At 44.6% G+C, this 21,313-nt stretch overlaps 1 protein-coding gene across 1 annotated transcript in view; it reads left to right on the top strand.

Moving 5' to 3' along the window:
* The first annotated feature begins 5,735 nt into the window (after nt 1-5,735).
* The window catches only part of GOLGA1 (golgin A1), a 32,043-nt gene continuing 16,465 nt past the window's right edge, over nt 5,736-21,313 (top strand). Inside the window, exons 1-7 of the mRNA XM_015422594.1 lie at nt 5,736-5,766; nt 13,516-13,787; nt 15,136-15,226; nt 17,062-17,136; nt 18,999-19,096; nt 20,511-20,543; nt 21,023-21,151. Of these exons, the coding sequence (XP_015278080.1) occupies nt 13,653-13,787; nt 15,136-15,226; nt 17,062-17,136; nt 18,999-19,096; nt 20,511-20,543; nt 21,023-21,151 (561 nt within the window). The 5' untranslated portion in view covers nt 5,736-5,766; nt 13,516-13,652. The remainder of the gene's footprint in view (nt 5,767-13,515; nt 13,788-15,135; nt 15,227-17,061; nt 17,137-18,998; nt 19,097-20,510; nt 20,544-21,022; nt 21,152-21,313) is intronic.

The raw sequence follows: 21,313 nt of genomic DNA, 5'->3' as shown, positions 1-21,313 counted from the left end.
TAGTTGGATTAATGGCAGCAACTATATTAATTCTTGTTTTATGAAGACACCATCCAATACAGACATTCTTTCTATGTTAGGTCTCACAGCTGCTGTTGTTGGTGACCATCTGAGAACCTCTATAGTAAAGGGCAAAACATTACTCACCAAAATCTGCTCTATCCAGCATGTTAGGGGAGGGACTGTGCCTCAGTGGTAGAGTATCTGCTTTGTATGAAGAAGGTGCCAGTGTTCAAACACTGGCATCTCCAATTAAAGGGATCAGGTAGGACTTGAAATGAAAGACATTCGCTTATGTCTCTGGAGAGCCCCTGCTAGTCTGAGTAGACACTACTGACCTTGATGGACTTATGGTCAGTATACGCTAGGTTCATGTTGGGACAACTGTGTGCCACTCTACCAAATGACTGCTATTTTGGGGATTGCTAGATATCATAGGGTGGTAGGCCAACTTGAAGCATTAACATTTTAATTGGTTTTATTTGGTCTTCATCTGTTGTTGGATATTGGAGACCAGGATACTGAAATACTGGCCATGGGATCAGTAGGATGAGACTTACAGTAGAAATTACTTTTCACCTGCCTTGTACCTTGACACTTCTGATTCTCGTGGGTGGTGATCTCAACATCTCCCAAATTTCTACTGAGAAGCCTTTGAGAATAAATACAGCTGACTTCCACTCATCCTTCTGCTCTACTGAGCTGGCTGTCATTAATGTGGACATTTCAATGTAGTCTTTTGTTAGGCATAAAGAAGCTACTCGGAGTGGCTATTCAGTCTAAGTGAGTCTTCTCCTGTATTATGTTCTTGCAATGTCAACCAAACCAACCCTTGATGGGAGTTTCAGAAATCCAGTTTGGTCTGGAATCATGCGTAGTTTCTAATTTGGAATGTTTTGTATTTGCCAAGCTAAAGTCTCAAACACACTTGGGAACGCCAGTGAAACAGTTGGGCTGCTTGCTTCAATGAAAAGCTCTCAGTGTTTATGTTGCAAGTTTCTTCAGGCTTTTATTAAGTCACTGGAGCCATGCTAAGCTAGGCAGCAGACCCAAAACATTACTCACCAAAATCTGCTCTATCCAGCATGTTAGGGGAGGGGCTATGCCTCAGTGGTAGAGTATCTGCTTTGTATGAAGAAGGTCTTGTATGTCATTTGCTCTATGCCTTTTTAGTCATAAAGCACAACAAACAACTTTTTGCCCTGTTGAGCTGGCAAATGGAAGGGTTAGGAAAGAACTGGGGCAGGGGAAGTGTTTCTCTAGAAAGTGAAATAGAAAACAGATTGTTTAGGATGTACTGCTTTTTTGGCAACAATTGTAAATTGACGGGTTTTTTTAAAAAAAAACTAGTTACTATTTCAGCATTCCTTTCCGTTGAGAACTGGGAAGGATAGGAACGGGTATGTAACTGCTTGACATCGCATGATGAAATTGATGGAACTAATATTGAGCAAGTACTGAAGTTGCTTATTGGATTCTAGCTTAATTTTTATTGGTGGCTTTGAATTCTGGTATCACTAGGGCCAGTTTACTGGTTCTGTTGTGGATCTTTAAGCCTGTACTCTCAGTGCCATTTTGCACGTTTATGCATATTTTGGTTGCTTATATAGATCTTGTAAGTCTCTAGCTCTGCAGATGCTTTGTTTGGCTATATCAAAGTAGTGTATTCTTGGCTGTAGTGATTCTCCTAGTCTTTTTGGTTATATGAGCACGTTAGGATAATGCAAAAGAAAATATAAATTCAATAGCTTCAAATAGAATTGATTTCTGCTGCACAATTAAAATGAATTCAAATCAGAAAGCATTTTATCAGACTGCAAGCCGCTGGCAGGAAAAGCTGTGAGTGCACCAGAATAATTTTTTCCGTCTCCGTAATGTTTTGTTAGGACTGGGTTCCCAGTGAAATTCTAACCAACAAGTCTTAACAAGCTAAAGTCAGTCCCATTGTCTGCACCTCGAATGGCACAATGTCGACAAACTTGTGTGATTTTTTAAAAAATAAGCTTGTATTAGAAAGTAATGACTTTTTTAAAAAACACACACATCTTATTTGGAAATCGTAATAACTTGCCTCGTTAGTAGTAAAAAGAATTTTAATCTGTGGCAAATGCTTGTCTGTAATTGAAATGTTGTTGAACTGTGATGCCAGTTGTAGGGAATATACAGCTGTATCTTAGGATCTCTTTCACGAAGAGATTGAAGCACAAGCGTTTTACATGTACCAAACCTGTTCTAAGTGCTGCTAGTCCATAGTGCATGTGATAATGCTGTAGGGTAACAAACCTCTGTAATGGTTCACAAAGCCACTGTTACCTTTGTTACATAACCACGTCTTGGTGCCAGTTTATCTACATTATGACTTGAGATTTTTACAGCAATTCCTGATCTGACCAGTGTGATGCGATGCTTCTCTTATGCTGAGGAGATCAGGGACCATTCTTGTTTACAAGGTTGTAAATGATACTTTTTTCCTTGCCAAGACTTATTGCTTATACACCATAGTCCCCAGTTGATGTGGAAATCTGATGTCTGTCTCTTGTAATATTGTACAAACTTTGTCTCTAAAGCATCTGAATTACTGAAGCCATAAGCTCAACCATGAATGTTACCTTATTCACTCCATCAGATATTTCTCCTAGTTTGTCGGCTGATATTGATTCATGCTGTGGTTCATGCAGATGTATTTCCAAGGGTTCAGTGAAAAGCTATCTCGGCAAGGTGGTAACAGTAGGGCCTGTGGCCATCTTTTTGTAAACCCAAAGTTTCTGCCACTATCCTCAATTCATTGCTGTTTGGAAGACTTATTCCACTAAATAAATTTCAGAGCTAACACTGTGATTCTCTACAGAGCTGACATAGCATCAAGGGAACAAAACACTGTAAAAATACTGATTTGTGTTGTATTAAGTGACAAGGATGACATTTCTGGGGTTTTGCTGTCAGTGTACTGAAGACTTTCACGTTGGTTAATGTTTGCTTGGAATGTGAGTACATTCATCAGTTGTGAATTACTGTACATGAATTTTGTACGAGACCCACTCAAATTCTATGTATTACCAGTATACAATAAAGATATTTGCTTAATTGTGTGTTTCTGAGTTTTCAGGATTAGGTGGGCTATAAACAAATGAAGGGATTTTTGATCTTTTCTCATTTTTCTTCAGTCTTCTAGTCTATCCTCTGATCAGCCTTCCAATAGTATATTTGAGAAGCTCGAGGGCTCATGAAGCTTTTATTAACTGCAAGGTTGTCTGAAAGTGTTCAGACTAATCTTCTATTCCAGAACAGCATAGTTTGCAATGATGCCCTTGTTCATGGCCTGAAGTCCTAAAGCCCAGTTCTAGGATTAGCAGATCTGGTTTTCCCCTAAAATCAGGTGACTTGGAAACAGGTTTAAAACCTGGCTGACCAATGAGTAGATTTTTGTTGCCCTGTCACTGCCCTACTTAATTTCACATTACTCCTTCAGGTTTTTAAAAATGTCAGTGGTAACTTAATTTGAAATGAATTTTACAACAGCAATTATTTCAGTGTCTTAAAAAAACTTTCACAAAATGGCACACATGACTTCCTAACGTCATACAGCAAATTAAGTGTAATTATTTATAAAATTGTTTGATATGAAATTCCTGTTTCTCTGTTTAGAGGAACTTGCACTAAATATTTAAGCACCTAAGTTTGTTTCCCATTACCTAACTTTGTTTTTCTAAGGTATGTGAAGCATGAACACTTGGTAGAAAAAAAATGTAATGACCTCTTCACTTTGTAAACACCAAACATTACTTATATGTATGTCAAATATGTGGGTTGGCAGCAGTCATGCTTCTATAAAATGTAGTTAAGAAGTGCCCAAGTTCTAGGGCCTAACATTTGAAAGCTTTTAAATTGTGGCCACTGAGTTAGTTTGCAAACTTGGGCAGTTAATACGGTATGTAAAAGAATCTTATGAACTGCAAATCCTAGCTTATTTGCAGCAGTGACTACAGTGATGTTTCTCAGATGATGAGAGCACATTATTGACCAATGTCATCAATATTGTCATAGGCTATTGTCAAAACCTAGCCTTGGCCATTAGTGGTGGTTAAATAGCAGGTTGTCTTAATCACTTTATATCATTATCCCGCTCTTACTCAAAGACCTTAGGGTGACATGCATATTCTCCCTCCATTTGAACCTTACAAGCCTGTGAAGTAGGCTAGGCTGGGAGAATGAATAGCTCATAGTTAGTCAGTTTCACATTAGAGTTTGCACCTGGTTCTTCCAGGGCTAAGCCCAACATTAGCCATTATACTATACTGGTTCTCATTTTGGATGAGGAGGATCAACCCAGTTTAATTATCTGGGTGCAGAATGAAAGCAAAATGATAATTTTTGTATTTTGCAACTGGCTGGTACAAACACTGGAATACTTTATTTTTTTAACTGGTGTGGCTGTGAACCTGGTCTTTTACCTGTTCTCACAGAAGTTCATATTACAGGTTCAATGATATATCTGTAAAGAAACACAAAACTGAAAGTCTCTGGTACTTCCTATAAAACCAAGCCGCTGCTATAAGGGTAGTGTACACACACATGCGCACACACTCTCTCTCGCGTGCTCTTGCTCTCTCTGCAGCATTATATTTGGGCCCAATCTCCTGTGGGTGAAATTTGTCTGTGGTAGAAATGAGGCTAGCATGTTCTTGGTAGTGGCATATTAAGGATTCTGTGGTTGGTTGCAGTCTCCTTTCTCTATAGGTCTGTGGTTTGATATACTGTTGATCTTGAAATGTAAACTGCTATGAAGCTTTGATCTCCTTAACAGAACAGTGTGATCATACATCTCTAATAATGTCCAGTTCCAGAACTTCTGTTAATTTTCTTGAAAACAGATATGTGAAGAGTCAAGAGCACCTGGGGAACACATCTTCTGGTAGGAGAGTTGATGAGGGGACAAGGTGGTTGGAGCTCATCCTTCTCACCTAGAAGCTCTGTTCTGTACTGTAGGTGATGAATGCCCATGCTTAAAAAACTCAAACCCCCCCCCCATGTCTCCTCTTAAAAATGAGCACCTGGGTGGGGAGGTAAAAGAGATTAAACGTTATCAGATACATTGAAATGGAAGTTAACAGTTCATACATATCGACAGAGGTTGAGCAGCAAATTAGCATGCAACATAATGAAGATGTTTTAACAGATGCAACCGATATTAAAACATTTTCATTACGGTCTATATGTATGAACTGTTACTATCTGAAGAAGTGTGAGTACACAGGAAAGCTCATACCTTGAATAAAACCTGTGTTAGACTCAAACCTTGTGTTGGACTCAAAACTTTGTTCTACTGCTTCAGAACTGGCTCTATGGAATTATCAGCCAGATCGCCTTCAAATACAACTTCCTTCGTTTTCACAAGTTGGTCGGTCGAATACGGTCCGGTTAAAAACAAAAAACGCCGAGGTGACTTTAATTCGGCTTCGCCTTATTTGTGCAGGAGGAAAAGCGCTCTCTCCGCAACCGCTTCCGAGAGAGCGCAGCCTGCCTTCTCGCCACGCCCGAGACGGCTGCCTACAGCGAGCGCTACGGCGGTAAGACCACCGCTCTCCTTTCCCCGCGCTTTCCCGATCACGCGAGGGGCGGGCCTCTTGCGCCGTCCCGCCCCCTGCATCTCCTCCCGTCCCTCCTCTTTGCGCTTGCGTCATCGATCCCTTTTTCGTCAGTTCCGCCAGCCTGTAGAGACGGCGTTTCCGGGTCCGGGGGTAGTATCGTTCCTGTGAGGAACAGCCGGTAAGTTGTGAGGGGAGGTTAATGCAGGTTGTCTTTTGTCTAGCGTGCGTGTGAAGGGGGCTGTAGACTGCCGCCTCGTGACAGTTCTCTGGCATTCCGGTAGCAGGAGGAGCGCTGGGGTCGATAACAGTTCTGCGTCGGGGGCTGGACTAGATTCTTCGCGGTGACTGAGAAGGGTTGACTTGGGTGGAACTTCGTTTTTGGCGAATTGGATGTTGGGGGGGGGGGGGGGGGGTTTGCCTGGTCTTGCTGTCATAACTCCGACGTGGAGGTGTCTCCTGAACGAGGAGGCGGCTGTCCTGGCGTTACGGTGAATACGAAGGAGGAGTGGGCGGGGGCAATGTCAGTAACAAAGGTCCTTTCAGAGAGTCGGGTAAACTCTAGTGAAGCGCCCGTGACAGCTTTTGTACTCGTGGAGGGCTTGGATGTGAGAGTTCTAATTTCTGTTTGAAAGGGGAAGGGGGAGTCTTCAAAGGCACTTTTATTTCTGTCACAGAATCCGGCGGGTCTGAAGCAGCAGAGCACAGTTTGAGTCCAGTGGCACATTTAAGGCCAACAAAGTTTAATTCTGGGTGCATGCGCACTTCTTCAGTTACCGCATTCAGGTGGGCAACCGTGTTGTTCTGAAGCAGCAGAACAAGGTTTGAATTGAGTGGTACCTTTAAGGCCAACAAAGCTTATACCTTGGATAAAACTTTGTCGGTCTTAAAGGTGTCACTGGACTTAAAATTTTTATTTCTGTCATGTAAAGCTGAGGTTACCAAGAATCCGCTTTAAGTGGTTGAGCCAAGCCTAAACTGATTATTGGAACTTGAACTTGCAGTTCTAGTGCAAGGAAGAAACTGCTTCTTCTTTTTTAAAGTTATTTGTGTTCTGTTCGTCTGTCTGTGTTGTCTGCAGGATGGCCCAGTGTCATCAATGGAGTCCACTCCCAGTCTGACCTACTTTGAGACTCGTTCTAAACTGTGATGTATTCAGCATTTTATGGTCTTGCTCATTCGGCATTTTATGATCTGGCTGGGATTTTAATGCTAGGGCTTTGGTTGTTTTTTAAAGTTTCACTTTGTAAATTGCCTCAAGCAGGTTCTGTGGAAGTGCAGCAAAGAAGTTGTCCAAACAAATAATAGACATCATTGGACAACATTATTCTCAAGGTAGTTGCAACAGGAAATACAAGCTAATTCTCTGCATTCTCAAAAACCCTCATGGTGGCTTCTGAGGGTTTTCTTTGAGAAGAATGGTAACAACAGTTATTTTCACCAGAAAGACAGCTTGCCCATCACCACGGGTTTTCCTTGCCTAGTACAGCAATTGGTCTGATAATATCAATAAGACCTTCTGAGGATCAGTGTGGCCGAGCAATCAGCGAAGTTGTGAAGGGACCCAGTTAATAATTCATGGTTGCTCAGGGTGATGGTGTCAGGTATATGGAAAGGCTGATGTTTTCCCTGATGTGGCTGAGCAGGGCCTCCCCTCAGATTGGTTGCTGTTGTGTTCACAGTGTCTTTCAACTTTTATTCTTCCATCAAGGAGCTCAGGGCAATGCACTTGATTCTCCCCCCACCAATGAATTAAAACAGCAATCCTGTTAGGTAGGTGAGGTTGAGGGAGAGCAAATAGTGAACTTGGATTTCCTTAGTCCTAGCCTGATATTTTAGTCACTGTACTACCCTGACAGAGTTAGAAATGTCAGGCATGAATCATGCAGCAGACCGAAGCTTGTCAGTCTCCCTTAGTGCTTTCAACTGAAACATCTATTATCTGTCTCCTTAGGAATATGAGCACAAGGAGGCAAAATATAAATATTTAAAATAAATAATAAATCCTTAAACAAAGCTGTGATAGGTGACATATTAATGTTGCTTGTAGGGTTGTAGGTGTGTTTTTAATATTGTGTAAAGGAACAGCCACTCTGTGGGCCAGGTGTAAAACTAATTGAAGCATTTCTTAACATCTTCTTAGAAATGGTTTTCTTCTCTGGGCTCCTGTACAAATTAAATTTTTTATGCTTTCAAGGAAGGCATCCAAACAAGGACATTTGTCTGGCTTCAGGCCTAGAAATGTATTTCAGATTCCTCGGTATTGGATCCAGTTTTTTTCCCTATAAAGCCAGCATCAGTGTTTTATGTTGTGGTTTAGCAACAAAGCACCTGCTTTAAATGCATAAGGCCCCAACCTTCTTCTTGGGACAATGAGTATCAGCAGTTCAGGTTCAACTTCTTGCCATGTTGGTGATATAGAGAAATCATACAAACCCAAGTTATCTTGCGTCATAACATTTTTTCTGGTAAAAACAACAACACAGCAATCACAATTCAACCAGTTGTTTTATTTATTTATTTATTTTTCACATTTATCCTGTAAACGGGCTCAAGGCGGGTCACAACATTTCAATAAATACAATAAAATTTAAAACATATAAAATCAATAGTCATGCTTGCTGTAGGGAGAATCTGGCCCATTGATGTAACTAGGTATGGGTGGTTATCAGTAGGTGGGCGATTGCAACCTCGGGGGGCTATTTGTGGACGCCTGCTGCCTCAGCAGAAGGCCTGACGAAACAGCTCCGTCTTGCAGACCCTGCGGAATTGCATAAGATCCCGCAGGGCCCTGATCTCAATAGGGAGGATGTTCCACCAGGTGGGGGCCAGGGCAGAAAAAGCCCTGGTCGAGGCTAGGCGGACGTCCTTTGCGCCAGAGATCACCAGGAGATGTTGACTCTCCGAGGGTAACACTCTCCAAGGTGTATATGGGAAGAGGCAGTCCCTTAGGTATGTTGGTCCCAGGCCGTATAAGGCTTTGAAGGTAATTACCAACACATTGAAGTGGATGGCTTCTAATGTCCTGGCCCCACTGGTGGACCTCCTGATGGCACTGGTATTTCTGGCCACTGTGTGATACAGAGTGTTGGACTGGATGGGCCTTTGGCCTGATCCAACATTGGCATCTCTTATGTTCTTATCCGGTACTCAACCGGCAACCAATGCAGCTGACAGAGCACATGCTGAACATGAGCCCGCGCAGGCGTCAATGTCAGCAGGCATGCCGTCGTGTTTTATACCAGCTGTAATTTCCGGATCAGCTTCAAGGGTAAGCCTGTGTAGAGCAAGTTGCAGTAATCAAGCCTGGAAGTGACCGTGGCATGCATCACCATAGCTAAGTCCTGGGGGGCGAGATAGGGCTTCAGTAGTCTGATCTGCTTAAGATGGAAAAATGCAGATCTGGCGACTGCAGCAACCTGGGCCTCCATAGATAAGGAGGTATCCGGTGTTACTCCCAGGCGCTTCACGGACTGGGCCAGCACCACAGGTGTCCCTTCCAGTGTGGGAAGCCTGGTGCCCACCTCCAAACCCCCACGACCCAGGTACAGGACCTCTGTCTTTGATGGATTTAACTTCAACTGACTCTGCCGCAACCGTCCAGCCACAGCATCCAAAGCCTCAGCCAGATTTCCAGGAACAGAGGACGGATGACCGTCCATTAACAGATAAAGCTGTCATCAGCCTACTGATGGCAACCCAGCCCATAACTCTGGACTAACTGGGCGAGGGGGCACATGTAGATGTTAAATAGCATTGGCGAGAGGATCGCCCCCTGTGGCACTCCACATTCTAGCGGGTACCGCGGGGAGACCCTCTTGCCCAGCGCCACCCTCTGTCCCTGACCATGAAGAAAGGAGGAAAACCATTTCAAGGCAGTCCCCTGGACTGTTGAAAGACTTTCATGCATCCCCCTATTACAGTCAGGGATTCATGGCTGCTGCCTGTTCCTCCTCATCTCAGCAACCCTTGTGCTTCATCCCTCCCGATACAGGCTGCATGGCTTATAGGATATCAGCAGTGATGTGGGGGAGGGATGTGAAAGTTAAGGAGCCTTCACTTCTCCCTTGCGAGGACATGCCTCTGCACTTTTTGGGTGAACATGTGGTGGAAAGTGCCATCAGGTCTCAGCTGACTTATGGCAACCCTGTAGAGTTTTAAAGGTAAGAGACATTCAGAAGTGGTTCGCCACGCTTGCCTCTGCAAAGCAACCTTGGACTTTCTTGGTGGACTCCCATCCAAGTACTAACCAGGGCTGATCAGGCTTAACTTCCAAGATCAGATGAGACTGCACTAGCCTGGGCCATCTAGGTCAGGGCAGGTGAATGTATAGGCTTATAAAATTGGAGAGCAGATTTTTCAGCCTCTCCCCTAATACTATAACTTGGGGGCATCCAATGAAATTTTTGGGAAATATTTTCAGGACAACCAAAAGGAAATACTTTTTTACTCAACAAGTAATTGAACTGTGGCATTCACTACTAGTGGAGATAGTAGAAGAAGAAGAGTTGGATTTATACTCTGGCCTTCACACAGAGCCTCCGAGTAGCTTACAATCTCCTTCCCTTCATCTCCCCACACCCTCTGAGGTAGGTGGGGCTGAGAGAGCTCTGAGAGAACTGCTCTTGAAAGAACTGTAACTGACCCAAGGTCACCCAGCTGACTGCATGTGGAGGAGTGGGGAATCAAAATCAGTCCTCCAGATTAGAGTCCACCGCTCTTAACCACTACACCAAACTGGCTCTTGGGAATGGACAGTAGCATAGATAGCTTTAAAAGGGGGTTAGACAGAGTCATCATCCATCAATGGCTTCTAGCCATGTTGACTGAAGGGAATGTCCATCTACAGAGAGGGCAAACCTCAATACCAGTGCTAGGAGGCAGCAGCAGGGAAGGGCATCAGCCCCTATCCCTTGTTTGTTTGGCCCTCCAGGGCAACTGGTTAGCTGTCGTGTGAAACACTATGCCTGTCTGGGTGGACCAGGGGTCTGTTGCAGCAATCTCTTCTTATGTCCAGTCTCCCAGTCTGAGGTTAGTAATGAGCAATAGGGTAGAAACCAGTCCTAGTCTGTCAAACCCCAGTCAAACAGAAAGATGGCTGTGACCACTGTCAGGCATATGGTTCTGAAAGCAAGGCAGATGAATGGGGCTGCCTTCTCCCTGGAAGACCTGTGTGCCTCTGACAGGCTTCAGGATCACAGGTAGCACTGGCCTATCACTGCATGCCCATGATAGTGATGGAGACAACTGGTCAAACAATTGTCTGCCAAGCAGCTTGCAAGGGGGCCAGGATGTGTTAGCGAATTGGCAACCCCCATAGCAAAGCAGCTAGATGCACACTGGCCATTCAGCTGTTGGTTGTGTTGTAGGCTCAGCAGGTGACTGGCACTGCACTATGTGAATGGAGCCCACCCTGGCCTCTTCCTCTGGAGGGCTGCTTGCAAAGAGTCTAAAGAGACACATGGACGGTAGTGAGCAATATTCCATGGCAGCAGCAAACAACAAGTGGATGCCAGAATTCTGCACATGATGCATTTGCAGTTTCCCCTTAGAGGTTTCAGCATGGTGGGATGCACCTCTTGGGGGGATGTGGTATAGTCATTGAGCTGACACTACTTAACCCATCCCTTGTGGGGAGATCGATCAAAATTTTCTGCATGATGTCAGCTGGGGCGGCATGGGTTCTGTTCAAGCGAGGCAGTAGGCATCATTAGTGGCCAGAAGTAGTAGTGTATGGGGTAAAATGGCTGACAGTCACCTCAGTCTGTTGTGCTGCCCGTATCCCCTGCTTGCAGAGGGATGTGTTAGCATGACATGTTAGTGTGCTGAGAGTGCAATGCAGTGCTGTCCACCATCTATGCAAGGGTTCCCCCTCCCCGTTCTGTACTATATACTGATTGCTAGCAATTGGGGGTGGGGTGGGGTGAGGCATAAACAGAGTGGTCATGGGGGCACTAGCCATGGTCCCAGCTTGGGCAGCCCCCCTTGCTTACATCTTTTCCCCTGTTGGGGGCCCAAAGCAGCTTGCATCACTTTTCTCGCATCCATTTTATCCTCGCAGGAACCTGTGAGGTAGGTAAGTGTGTATGACTATTCCAAGGTTGCCCAGCTAGCTTCCATTGCATACTGGAGATTCAAAGCTGGGCCTCCAAGGTCCTAGTCTGGCACTCTAACCACTACACCACACTGACTTTGTTTGGGTCCAGAGGTGGAGTAGCTATAAGGAGCTGGTGCAGAGCAGTGTTATTTATATACTACAGCAGTGGCAGTTCCCTGCCTTGGCTGTGTATGCTGCACTCTGCATAAAGGGGCCCTTCGCCAGGGTTCCCATTACCAAATACTCCCACTTGTGTTCTGAGAATATGTACAACATGAGCTCCACACTGTAGTCTGAGCTCTGGCTGTCCTGGCTGGGTTTTATGTAGTGATTGGGAGGGCTGTGATTGATGGCACTTACCTAGTTGGTGCTAAACTGTGCTAGTGCTTGGGGGGGGGGGTATGGTGAGAGGCAGTTGTGTTTTTCTCTGCATGTGTTTTATGGGAATTTTTAAAGCTATGTCAGAAGTTGTCACTGGATTACATTGCACTAGGGGGCTTGACAAAGACCGAGGAGGCTTAAAATACTCCTTGGCCTACCCCTAACATGACCCAGTGGAGCCCAGTTCTGCCCTGGAGATATACCGCCACCGCAGCTTGGCACTAGCATGTTTTGGAGTTCTTTGGCTTCCTAAAGCATTCAATGGTAGGGTTTGGATCATGCCATAAAATGGTACCTCTCTGATTCAGCTACAGTCAGATTAAAATCCTGGCTAGTCTCACTTTTGCCCTGCCATGATATTGACCATATACTTAGTCTGGTAAAGGTTTTGGATGAACTGTCCAAAGAGTTACCTTACAACTGTGAATATCCCTTTGTTGGAAGATGGCCCTTTGTTTATTTTTCAGAAGCACTACAAGCTCACTCAGTCCATGGCCACCTGTCAGTGATCTTGAATTCCTAAACAAGGTACCTGTTAAAACTGAAGTTCTCAAACGCCTTCCCAGTTTCCATGCACCTACTAGGAGGGTCTCAAGACCTACAGGATAGCTGTGAATGATGGGACTTTACTAGTGACTAGCTGATCCTGCCAGGCAAATAGAAGTGGGAGAATTTCTCTGTCACAGGATGAAGCTGCAATTGGAGGAAGGAGCTGAGGCACTCCTGTCCTTCAGAGCAGCTGGGCAGGGAAGACAGCAGCAGTAAGAAGGGCAAAGAGGAGGAGGTAATTTTCTTGTAGAGATCTTTAATAAGCCTTCCCCCATCCCACAGACTCTTCTGCACTGCATTGTGGGATCCATGTCAAAACACAAAGGAATTTCCACATGCTCAGTTATCAGATAGTTTATTGAGTTTGTGGGGTGGGTGGACAGAGGAGAGGTGAAGGTTTGGTAAATTTAGAAGGTGCTGAAAAAATTTGACGGGGGCTATTCTAAATATAGGAGCTGCGGTGGCTCAAGTGGTTAAGACGCTGAACTGCAGGCTGTGGAAGGTCAGTAGTTCAGCAGTTCGAGACCTGGGTGCCGCATGATGGAGTGAGCTCCCATTTCTAGTTCCAGCTCCTGTCAACCTAGCTGTTCGAAAGCAAGAAATTGCAAGTAGTTAAATAGGTACCACTTCGGTGGGAAGGTAACAGCGTTCCGTGCGCCTTGGTGATTAGACATGCCGGCCACATGACCACGGAAACGTCTTCGGACAGCGCTGGCTCTTCGGCTTTGAAACAGAGATGAGCACCGCAACCCTAGAGTCGGATTCGACTGGCTTTCGAGCAAGGGAACCTTTACCTTTTTACTATTCTAAATATAAAATACTGTTCTTAGGAATAGGCTGGTGTGTGTTCATGTAATTGCCTTGTTAGACGTGGTCTTTATATGTGTCTCATTGATTTCCAAGCACTGCAGGGCTATGAGGGAATGAAATTCACCGGATGGAAGTTGGTTCAGGCATAAAGAGAGATTTCTCCAGTTCCTTTCTGTGTTAGCTGGTCATCTGATCTGGAACAATCTTGACTTTGAGGGCCTGACACAAGGATGTTTGCAAAACTGAAGAAGAAGATTGCTGAGGAAGCGGCTACCGCACCACGGCCAGGAGGGGCAGCCAGGATCCCCCGATCATTCAGCAAGGAGTCAATCACATCTGTGGGAGCAGATTCAGGGGATGACTTTGTAAGTAAATAGAACTTTCTCCCCCCCAAAAAACCCCAAACAAACACACTAGAACTTGAGGACAACCAGTGAAGATGATGGACAATAGATTCAAGGTAGACAATTAACAGTAATCTCCATACAGCACATCATTAACTTATGTAACTTACTGCCAAGGTAGGCAGTGATGGCTATTAGTTTAGGAATCTTACAATGATGGAGGATAGGTCCGTCAGGGGTTGGCCCTGACTGGTACTTTGATGGGAGACCACCAAGAAAATCCAGGGTTGATATGCAGAGGCAGGCAATGGCAAACCACCTCTGAAGATCTCTTGCCTTGGAAAAAAGGGTCACCATAAATCGGCTGCAACTTGTCAGCACTTTCCATCTACAGATCCATCAGTGGCTGTTAGCTAGAACAACTAGATATGACTTGCATGTTGAGAGGCAGTGTACCTTTGAACGCCATTGGCTGGGTCGCAGCTGCAGCCAGAGACATTGATCTCTGTACCCCCACTGTGGGACTTTGGGGCAACTGGAAACAGGAAGTTGTACTTGATAGATCTTTGCTCTGAGCCAATAGGGCTCTCCTAGTCTGCATTTCCAAAGCCAGCTATTCATTTTTCTGTATTCTGTGAATTGTAGAAGATCTGTAGAATAAAAGTAAACCAGAAAATGTAGCTAATCATTTTTGGTGGGGTTTGTTGTACCCAGTTTTTCTCTGCTATAAGTCTTTGCCTGGTCTAAACGTGTCTGATGTAAACATGTACAGATAAAGTAGGACAAAAATACAACCTTGAACATTTCCTGTGAAGTCAACTTGTTTGTAAAAGGGAATCACTTCTCTCCCTCTCCTAGAGAGTGGGTGATGTGCCACATGAGGTCCAGCACATGAGGTCTTTCGTCATGACTATGCCTCCAGCACATGAGGTCTTTCGTCATGACTAGCCCTCAGTGATTGTTGGCGCTTCTGCCTAGTTATTTCTGCCAGGGAGAATATCTCATGTGAGGATTGATTAAGATCCATGTTGAGTCCAGCAAAGTATATCCTACCAAAATGTGTAATCTGATCACAAGAGAGGATCTAGGAGCGGCTTGGTATGCCTGTATCTTTTAGCCACAAGGAAAAACTAAGGGAGCATTTCCCATGACTTAAACATTGCAGGAAGATAGCCCTCCTTTTAATAAACCTGTTTCCTACTGTTAGGTTAGCTAGTGGAAAGCTGTATTCTTCTCTTCTTTAGAATCTGTTTCAGGATTTGAGGAGGGCTCTTCAGTTTTCCTTGTGCCGTGAAATGTACTAGTATGTTGGATTGCTTCCCCCTCATTTTAAGTGAGTGTTTCTGCTTGTTCTCTCTAATGTGCCAAGCCTTCAGATGGAAGTAGTTCCAGAGAAGACCTCTCATCTCAGCTATTTCGAAGGAATGAACAAATACGAAAGCTGGAAGTCAAGCTCTCTGGTATGTTCTGCATTGTGAACATGGTGCTGAAACTGGGAACAAGGGTGCTGTATTCAGAAACCATAAACCTCTGATGTCAAAGTAATAGTCTTCTGCCTACCACTCAGGTAGACTTCAAAAGGGCTAGGGCCCATAGCTTATTGGTAGAGAGCATGCTTTGCATGCAAGTGCTCAATGACTGACATCTCCAGTTAGTCAATCTGGGAAATAGAACTTTCTTCCTGCTTGTTACCATCCTGTGGCTTTGGCCGTCTGCTAGGAGGCAGGATCTTTTAGAGCAGATGGACTGGAACCTCCAATTGGCTCCAGAAAAGAATTGGGAGGTAACCTCCTTGTCTGTCTCTGGCCAAGATTTTCCTTCTCTGAAAAGAAGTCTGGCTCTAGTTGGACAGAGTAGAAAAAGAATTCCCAGATGAACTGATTTCCTGTTCTCTGCCTAAGTCCCTGAACATTCACTACCAGACGGTACTGTGCTAGATCAATGATCTACACTGGTGTGAGGCAGCTGCATATTTTTAAACTTCTTGTTTGATTGTATTCCTTCAATCTGCTACAGTGTATTCTCTGTGATTGAGTGGATTACCAGTGTTGTAAAACCCTGGATCGTATGGTTGTTGCTCCCTTATCATACAATGAGGGGACAGTCTCTATTGTTAGTTTTTTGAGCTGTGGGGTATTTTGAAGGAGTGCCCACCCAGATCGGGGTTGCAGTATATACAAAGATACTTTGGGATAATAGAGGCCCATTCACACGTTACATTAGATACAAATACATACCATCTTGTACACAGCTGTGAAATAGTCACAGTAGACTATTGGAAGAGTTGGGCACTGCTCTGCCTATCAGTCATGGGGACTTGTTGGCCTCTTGGAGCAACCCCCCCCCAAAAAAACACCCCAAAACACTGGGGAGTAGATGCACAAGGGAGTGATGTGGTATCGTTGGGTTGCTCGATATTTGCTGGGATCCTTTTCTCTAGTGTGCTCAGTGGTTATGCTGTCAAGGGTGGGGAGAAGTTCTGCAGGAGGATCTACAGGGGGTTCTAGAGGCAGCTGCAATTAAAGCTTAACTTTATGCCTCAAAGTACTAACTGGGATTGCTTTGAGAGACTTTTAAAAGGGCGCAAGACTCAGTCTAAGAGGCAAACTGGATGTTATGTGTGACAGGAGTTGGAAAGCGGGTGCCCAACCTGTTGTCGCATGTAAGAACTGGTTAACTTGTTTTGAAAGTGCTCCATTTGGCTGTAGAATGCTGCAAGGGGGGAAGAGGGGCTTCTAGTTTCCCACCCGCCCCATTTTTCCCAGTGGAAAAAGCCATGGGGGAAGCTGTTTGCCCCTTTCTCTGGCTTCACATGCCCTTTCCACTGGCAAAAGCAGCACAGAAAGGAAACTGGAACCCCCCACCCACAGTGCTTTGGAGCAGAATGAAGCCTGTTTCAAGGTAAGCTACTCAGTTCTTGCGTGTGCCAGCAAGACAGGTGGGTTGCCCATGTCCTGATTCATGTTACATATAAGGCCTAGTTTGGCCACAAGAGCTATTGGCTGGCATGGTATCCATCCCTATCCTCATGTCAAATGTGGTCTTTGTGCATCCTTGTGGCAGCAAAAATTGAGTCTCTCCTTCTGTGTACCTCCTCCATAGTTAGTGAACAATAGTGGTATGTGTGTTGTCAAGGTTAGGCTGGCTGCCTTGCCTTAATGAAAAAAATGATTTTCAGAATAAGAAAATCACTGTCCATTTTCACTCACTTTCCCCCCCTCCCCTCCCCTCCTCCCTTTTTCTTGTTTCTTGTCCACATCTGGCTGGTGCCACCACCTCTCCGCTCTCCCCCAAGATTATGCTGAGCAGGTTCGAAACTTGCAGAAGATTAAGGAGAAGCTTGAAATTGCATTAGAGAAGCACCAGGATTGTACGTATTGTTCTTATCTTTCCCTTTAAAAGGAGCTTGAGAATCCCTGGAAGTGTACGGAGGAAAGCAGGGAGTTTCTTACTAGACGGCATAATTAGTTATGGAACTTGCTACCGGAAGAGGAAGCAATGGACACTAGATTACACAGCTTTAAAAAGGGAGGTTCAGAGGTAGGGCAATTCTGAATACTAGTTGCTGGGGGAGAAGGCAACAGTGTGGGGAGGTAGTTCCTTCCCTGCTTGCAGGCATCATGGAGGCATCTTTTTGGCTACTGTAAGGACCTAGATGGGGTCCAATTCAGTGGGCTTTTCTCTTGTCCTTGTGCAGACCATAATGATGTTAGTAAGCGTTCTCTTCCTGCAATAGAGAGAACTTCCACACTGTATTTCTGCCCGAGGGTAGGTTAGGACCATGGGTGGCAATACCCAAGTCCAGCCCAAGGTCACTGGAGGTTTGCAGCTGAGCCTGAAGTGGAGCAAGCAAAACTTAGTTCCTGCTTTATTGATTAGGCAACAACAGAAGGCCAGGCACCAGGACTGACCAGTCCCAAGGCTTCATACTGCCAGAGTTTGGTGTTGTGTGCCCCTATTTCCTGTTCCTGTGGGCTGGAGTTTCTTCAGTTCCAGGAAACATCAAATGACAATGTTATTTCTACCTGATCTATAATGACCAAAGAAGTCGCTACCTGGGCAGAGATGTCAGAGAAACACGTGTTGCTAAATTTTAGCCAGCATTTATAGTGTCCTGATTTGTTTGCATAATCTATGCATAAGAGACACAACATTAGAAATGTAAAATTTCTGGATGGGGCGTGCCTTTTGCAGTCTCTCTAAAGTTTAAAGGGACTGCCAAAGCCCAACAAACAGCTGAGAGGTGGGAGCAATCTGCTCCTACCTCTTGCTGTTTTCAGATCTACCGGTAATCCCCAAATATATCTGGAATTTTCTCAGGATTTCCCCCCTGGTTTTCCCAAGAAAACCCGGATACACTTGGGATGCTGAAACATATGGGTATATTTTCAGCTCAGGTAGATATGAATGTACACCCCTATTTCTGGAATTGTGAAGCCATGGGGGGGGGGAACATGGTCCTCCCTGCACACAGCAGGAAACACCCCCCCCCTGTATATTTTGGGAAAAACTGAAATATGTGTAATAATTACTGTCCTACTGAACCTAAACTAATTTTAACTACTGTAACGACATAAAAGGCATCATTTATACCATATTTTGCATACAAAATTACAATATTTGAAATATTTATGGAATTTTAAAGTTATAAATGCCCTAGTTTTCTACAGACAAAATTGTAAATTTAACCATTACTTGAGATAAAACTGCAAGCTGATGCACCGTATGCTACCTTAACAGCATTCAGCTTTTTTCTTGTGCAAGTTTTTAAAATGCAAAGTATATACAGCTCTGTTTTTAGGAATCCCTGTGTTACCATTTGTAAAACTGCATAGCAGAATGGTTCTCCAAAATAAAACATCTGTTTTCTTGATTGGGTGGGCTCAGAATCATTCCGTTTTACCGGCCTTCCTGAGTAGCTGCGAGACAACTAGAAAGATAAATGAAGAAGAGAACTACAAAATTTTCTTTAGGCAATGCACATATGTTACTTGGACTTGTGCCACACACAGTGTTCCCGCTAAGCTGAGTTAGTGTGAGCTAGCTCACAGTTTTTTAGCCTCCGGCTCATGCATATTTGTCTTAGCTCAGGAAGGATGGCTCCAGAGCAAACTAATTTATGCAGTAGCCAAATCACTTGCTCACAACTTTAATGCCAGTGGCTCACAAAGTAGAATTTTTGCTCACGAGACTCCATAGCTTAGAGGGAGCATTATTGTATGTCATCCACAGCCTCTCTGAGGAAACTTCAGGAACAGAATGAGGCTCACCAGACCAGCAGGGCCAAGATGGCAGAAGGAATGACCTTAGCACTTGAGAAGAAGGACCAGGTAACAGTTCCTGTAAAATCCCTGGTGTGCTCTGGGTTTGTAGAAAACTGCTAGAAGAGGTACACATTCTCCTCGATACCCTGGTATCCCATGGCACTAAATACTTGTTTTTTAAAACTAAGAAACCTGTCCTGCCTAATAGCTGTGGCTACATTTATTGAAAACAATCCTCCACAACTGTATATGCAACAACAAGGATTTCCAGCTGCTATGGTATTCCTTTACTTAAATAGTCAAATTCTGCTTAGCAGTGTATTTTTAATGGAGTTGTTCTGGTATCTGTTCAGCCTATTCCAAACCCATTCGCTGAATTTCCATGTGTTACCAGTACCTCCTAAACCATTCATACACTTCCATCAGCCTATCCTTTCCAACTCCTTATTATGATTATTCATTGCAGCTGCAAGTTGCTGAGCAATTTGCTACTTTCAGCAGTAATATTTGAGTTCCACTCCACTGATTGACTTAAATGGAGTTTTGGGTTTTTGGTGTGTCTGCCCTAACTTTTGACTGGGGATCTTCCCTAGGTGTGCTGGGCAAAGCTTAAAATCCATTGAGTTTTTTCTCTTTTTTTCCATGGATTTCTTTGGCCTACTTCAAGGCTGAGGGAGGTCTGCCCACTAATTATTTTCCTTAAGTTATGTTTGGGAAGATTACGGGTTCTTTGTTACTTGAGTATTTATGACACAGTCTGAGGAAGTGAGTTCATATTGAAATAAATGTTGTTATCTTTAAGGTGCACTGGACTTTTGTTTCAATCTGAGAAGCCCACATGTGTAGGGGAATCACAGTGCTCAGAGGGTGGCTAGTGGGTGTAGTAAGAAGGCCGAGCACTTCCTTTGGCTGCTCAGTTGTAAAACAGTGCATGCGAAGATTCCAGCATCTCTAGTTAAAGGCTCTTTCTTGGGTAGCAGGTGTTGAGATGTACCCTTCTCTGCCTGAAACTCTGGAGAGTCATTGCCGGATAATACAATACAGTGTTAGATGTACCAGTGGTCTGAATGTGTACAAGGCAGTTTCAATAAATGTGTTGTCTGATCAATTTTAGAATGCTGAATTATCACACTTGTGGGTGATAGTTCCCTCTTGCCCCCTCATTCTTTATCTCCCATACTGGGCATAGTCCCTCAGTTATTCTCCTTCCTTCAGGGACTGTCTCTTTAAGGAAGGAGCCCCCTCCTACTGTGATGTAACAACAGCACCTGCAGTTGATGTGAACTGTGCAGAGCAGATGGTTTGAGCTCTGAGCCACTTTGCTCTTGGACTTTGTTACTACTGCTCAACTCTCCCTGGTTTATTCCTAGTGTTCTTTGGTATTTGCAGCGAGGCAGCCCTTCCTTGGCCCCTTCATTGTTTCCTGTAGCCATCTGGAGCAGGCGAGACAATGTTGACTTGTCCTTTTTTCCGTTTCCAGGAATGGAGGGAGAAGCTGTCTCATCTTGAAAAGGCAAGTTGGTTTGCTTAAAGCTAACCCCAGATGTTTGAGCAGGCCTGAGCAAAAATGGTGATAGTTACCTTCTTGGGGATTCATCCTTCACCCACCCAGGGGCTCAAAGCTTGAAGCTGTACTGCATACCTTGAGCTGCTTGGTCTCTCTGCCTTTTGCTTTCTCCCCTGTGTGTGGTTCAGTTGCTGTTCTCCAGGAATCAATGACTGGAGCACATAGTGGATGTTCTTTCTTTGCAAGTGAACATGGATGGAAGGGCCTCATTTCCAGGCTGTCCACCAGAGGGCTGGATTGTTCAGGGGCATACAGCCGCTCCTGAAATCCCAGGAGATGCTCATAGGGTCCTGGGGCCTTGAAAATGGACTTTTGGGGGGGGGGCGTGGAGGAATGCACAGCTGCTTCCTCTTAGACTGGTTGGCTTTTGTGTTGCCATGTTTGTTTCCTAACCCTGTTCTGTATGCCTATCGGACACTTAACAGGAGAGGAAGATCCTTACAGCACAATTACAAGGGATGCGAGAGCAGAGCTTGAATCTCTTCCAGAAGCGAGACGATTACGATGAGCTGGAAGGCTTTCAGCAGCAGGAACTGGCTAAAGTAAAGCACATGGTGAGGCAGTTGGGGCGGGACCAGCTGCTCTGTAACATTGTCCTAGTCGGCCAAGTGCTTGCTTGGTCCTGCCCTGTTGCCTCCAGAACAGGAGACTGCCCGTTCTCAACGTGTTTCAGGAGGACGGCAGGCGTGTAGCTTAACATCGTAGAAGGCTGTCAG

Source organism: Gekko japonicus, unplaced genomic scaffold (genome assembly GCF_001447785.1).
Source record: "Gekko japonicus isolate JY-2015 unplaced genomic scaffold, Gekko_japonicus_V1.1 scaffold1640, whole genome shotgun sequence".
In the NCBI taxonomy this organism is placed as follows: Eukaryota; Metazoa; Chordata; class Lepidosauria; order Squamata; family Gekkonidae; genus Gekko; species Gekko japonicus.
Note: the sequence above shows the minus strand (reverse complement) of the source record. Positions and strands in the feature narration are given on the sequence as shown.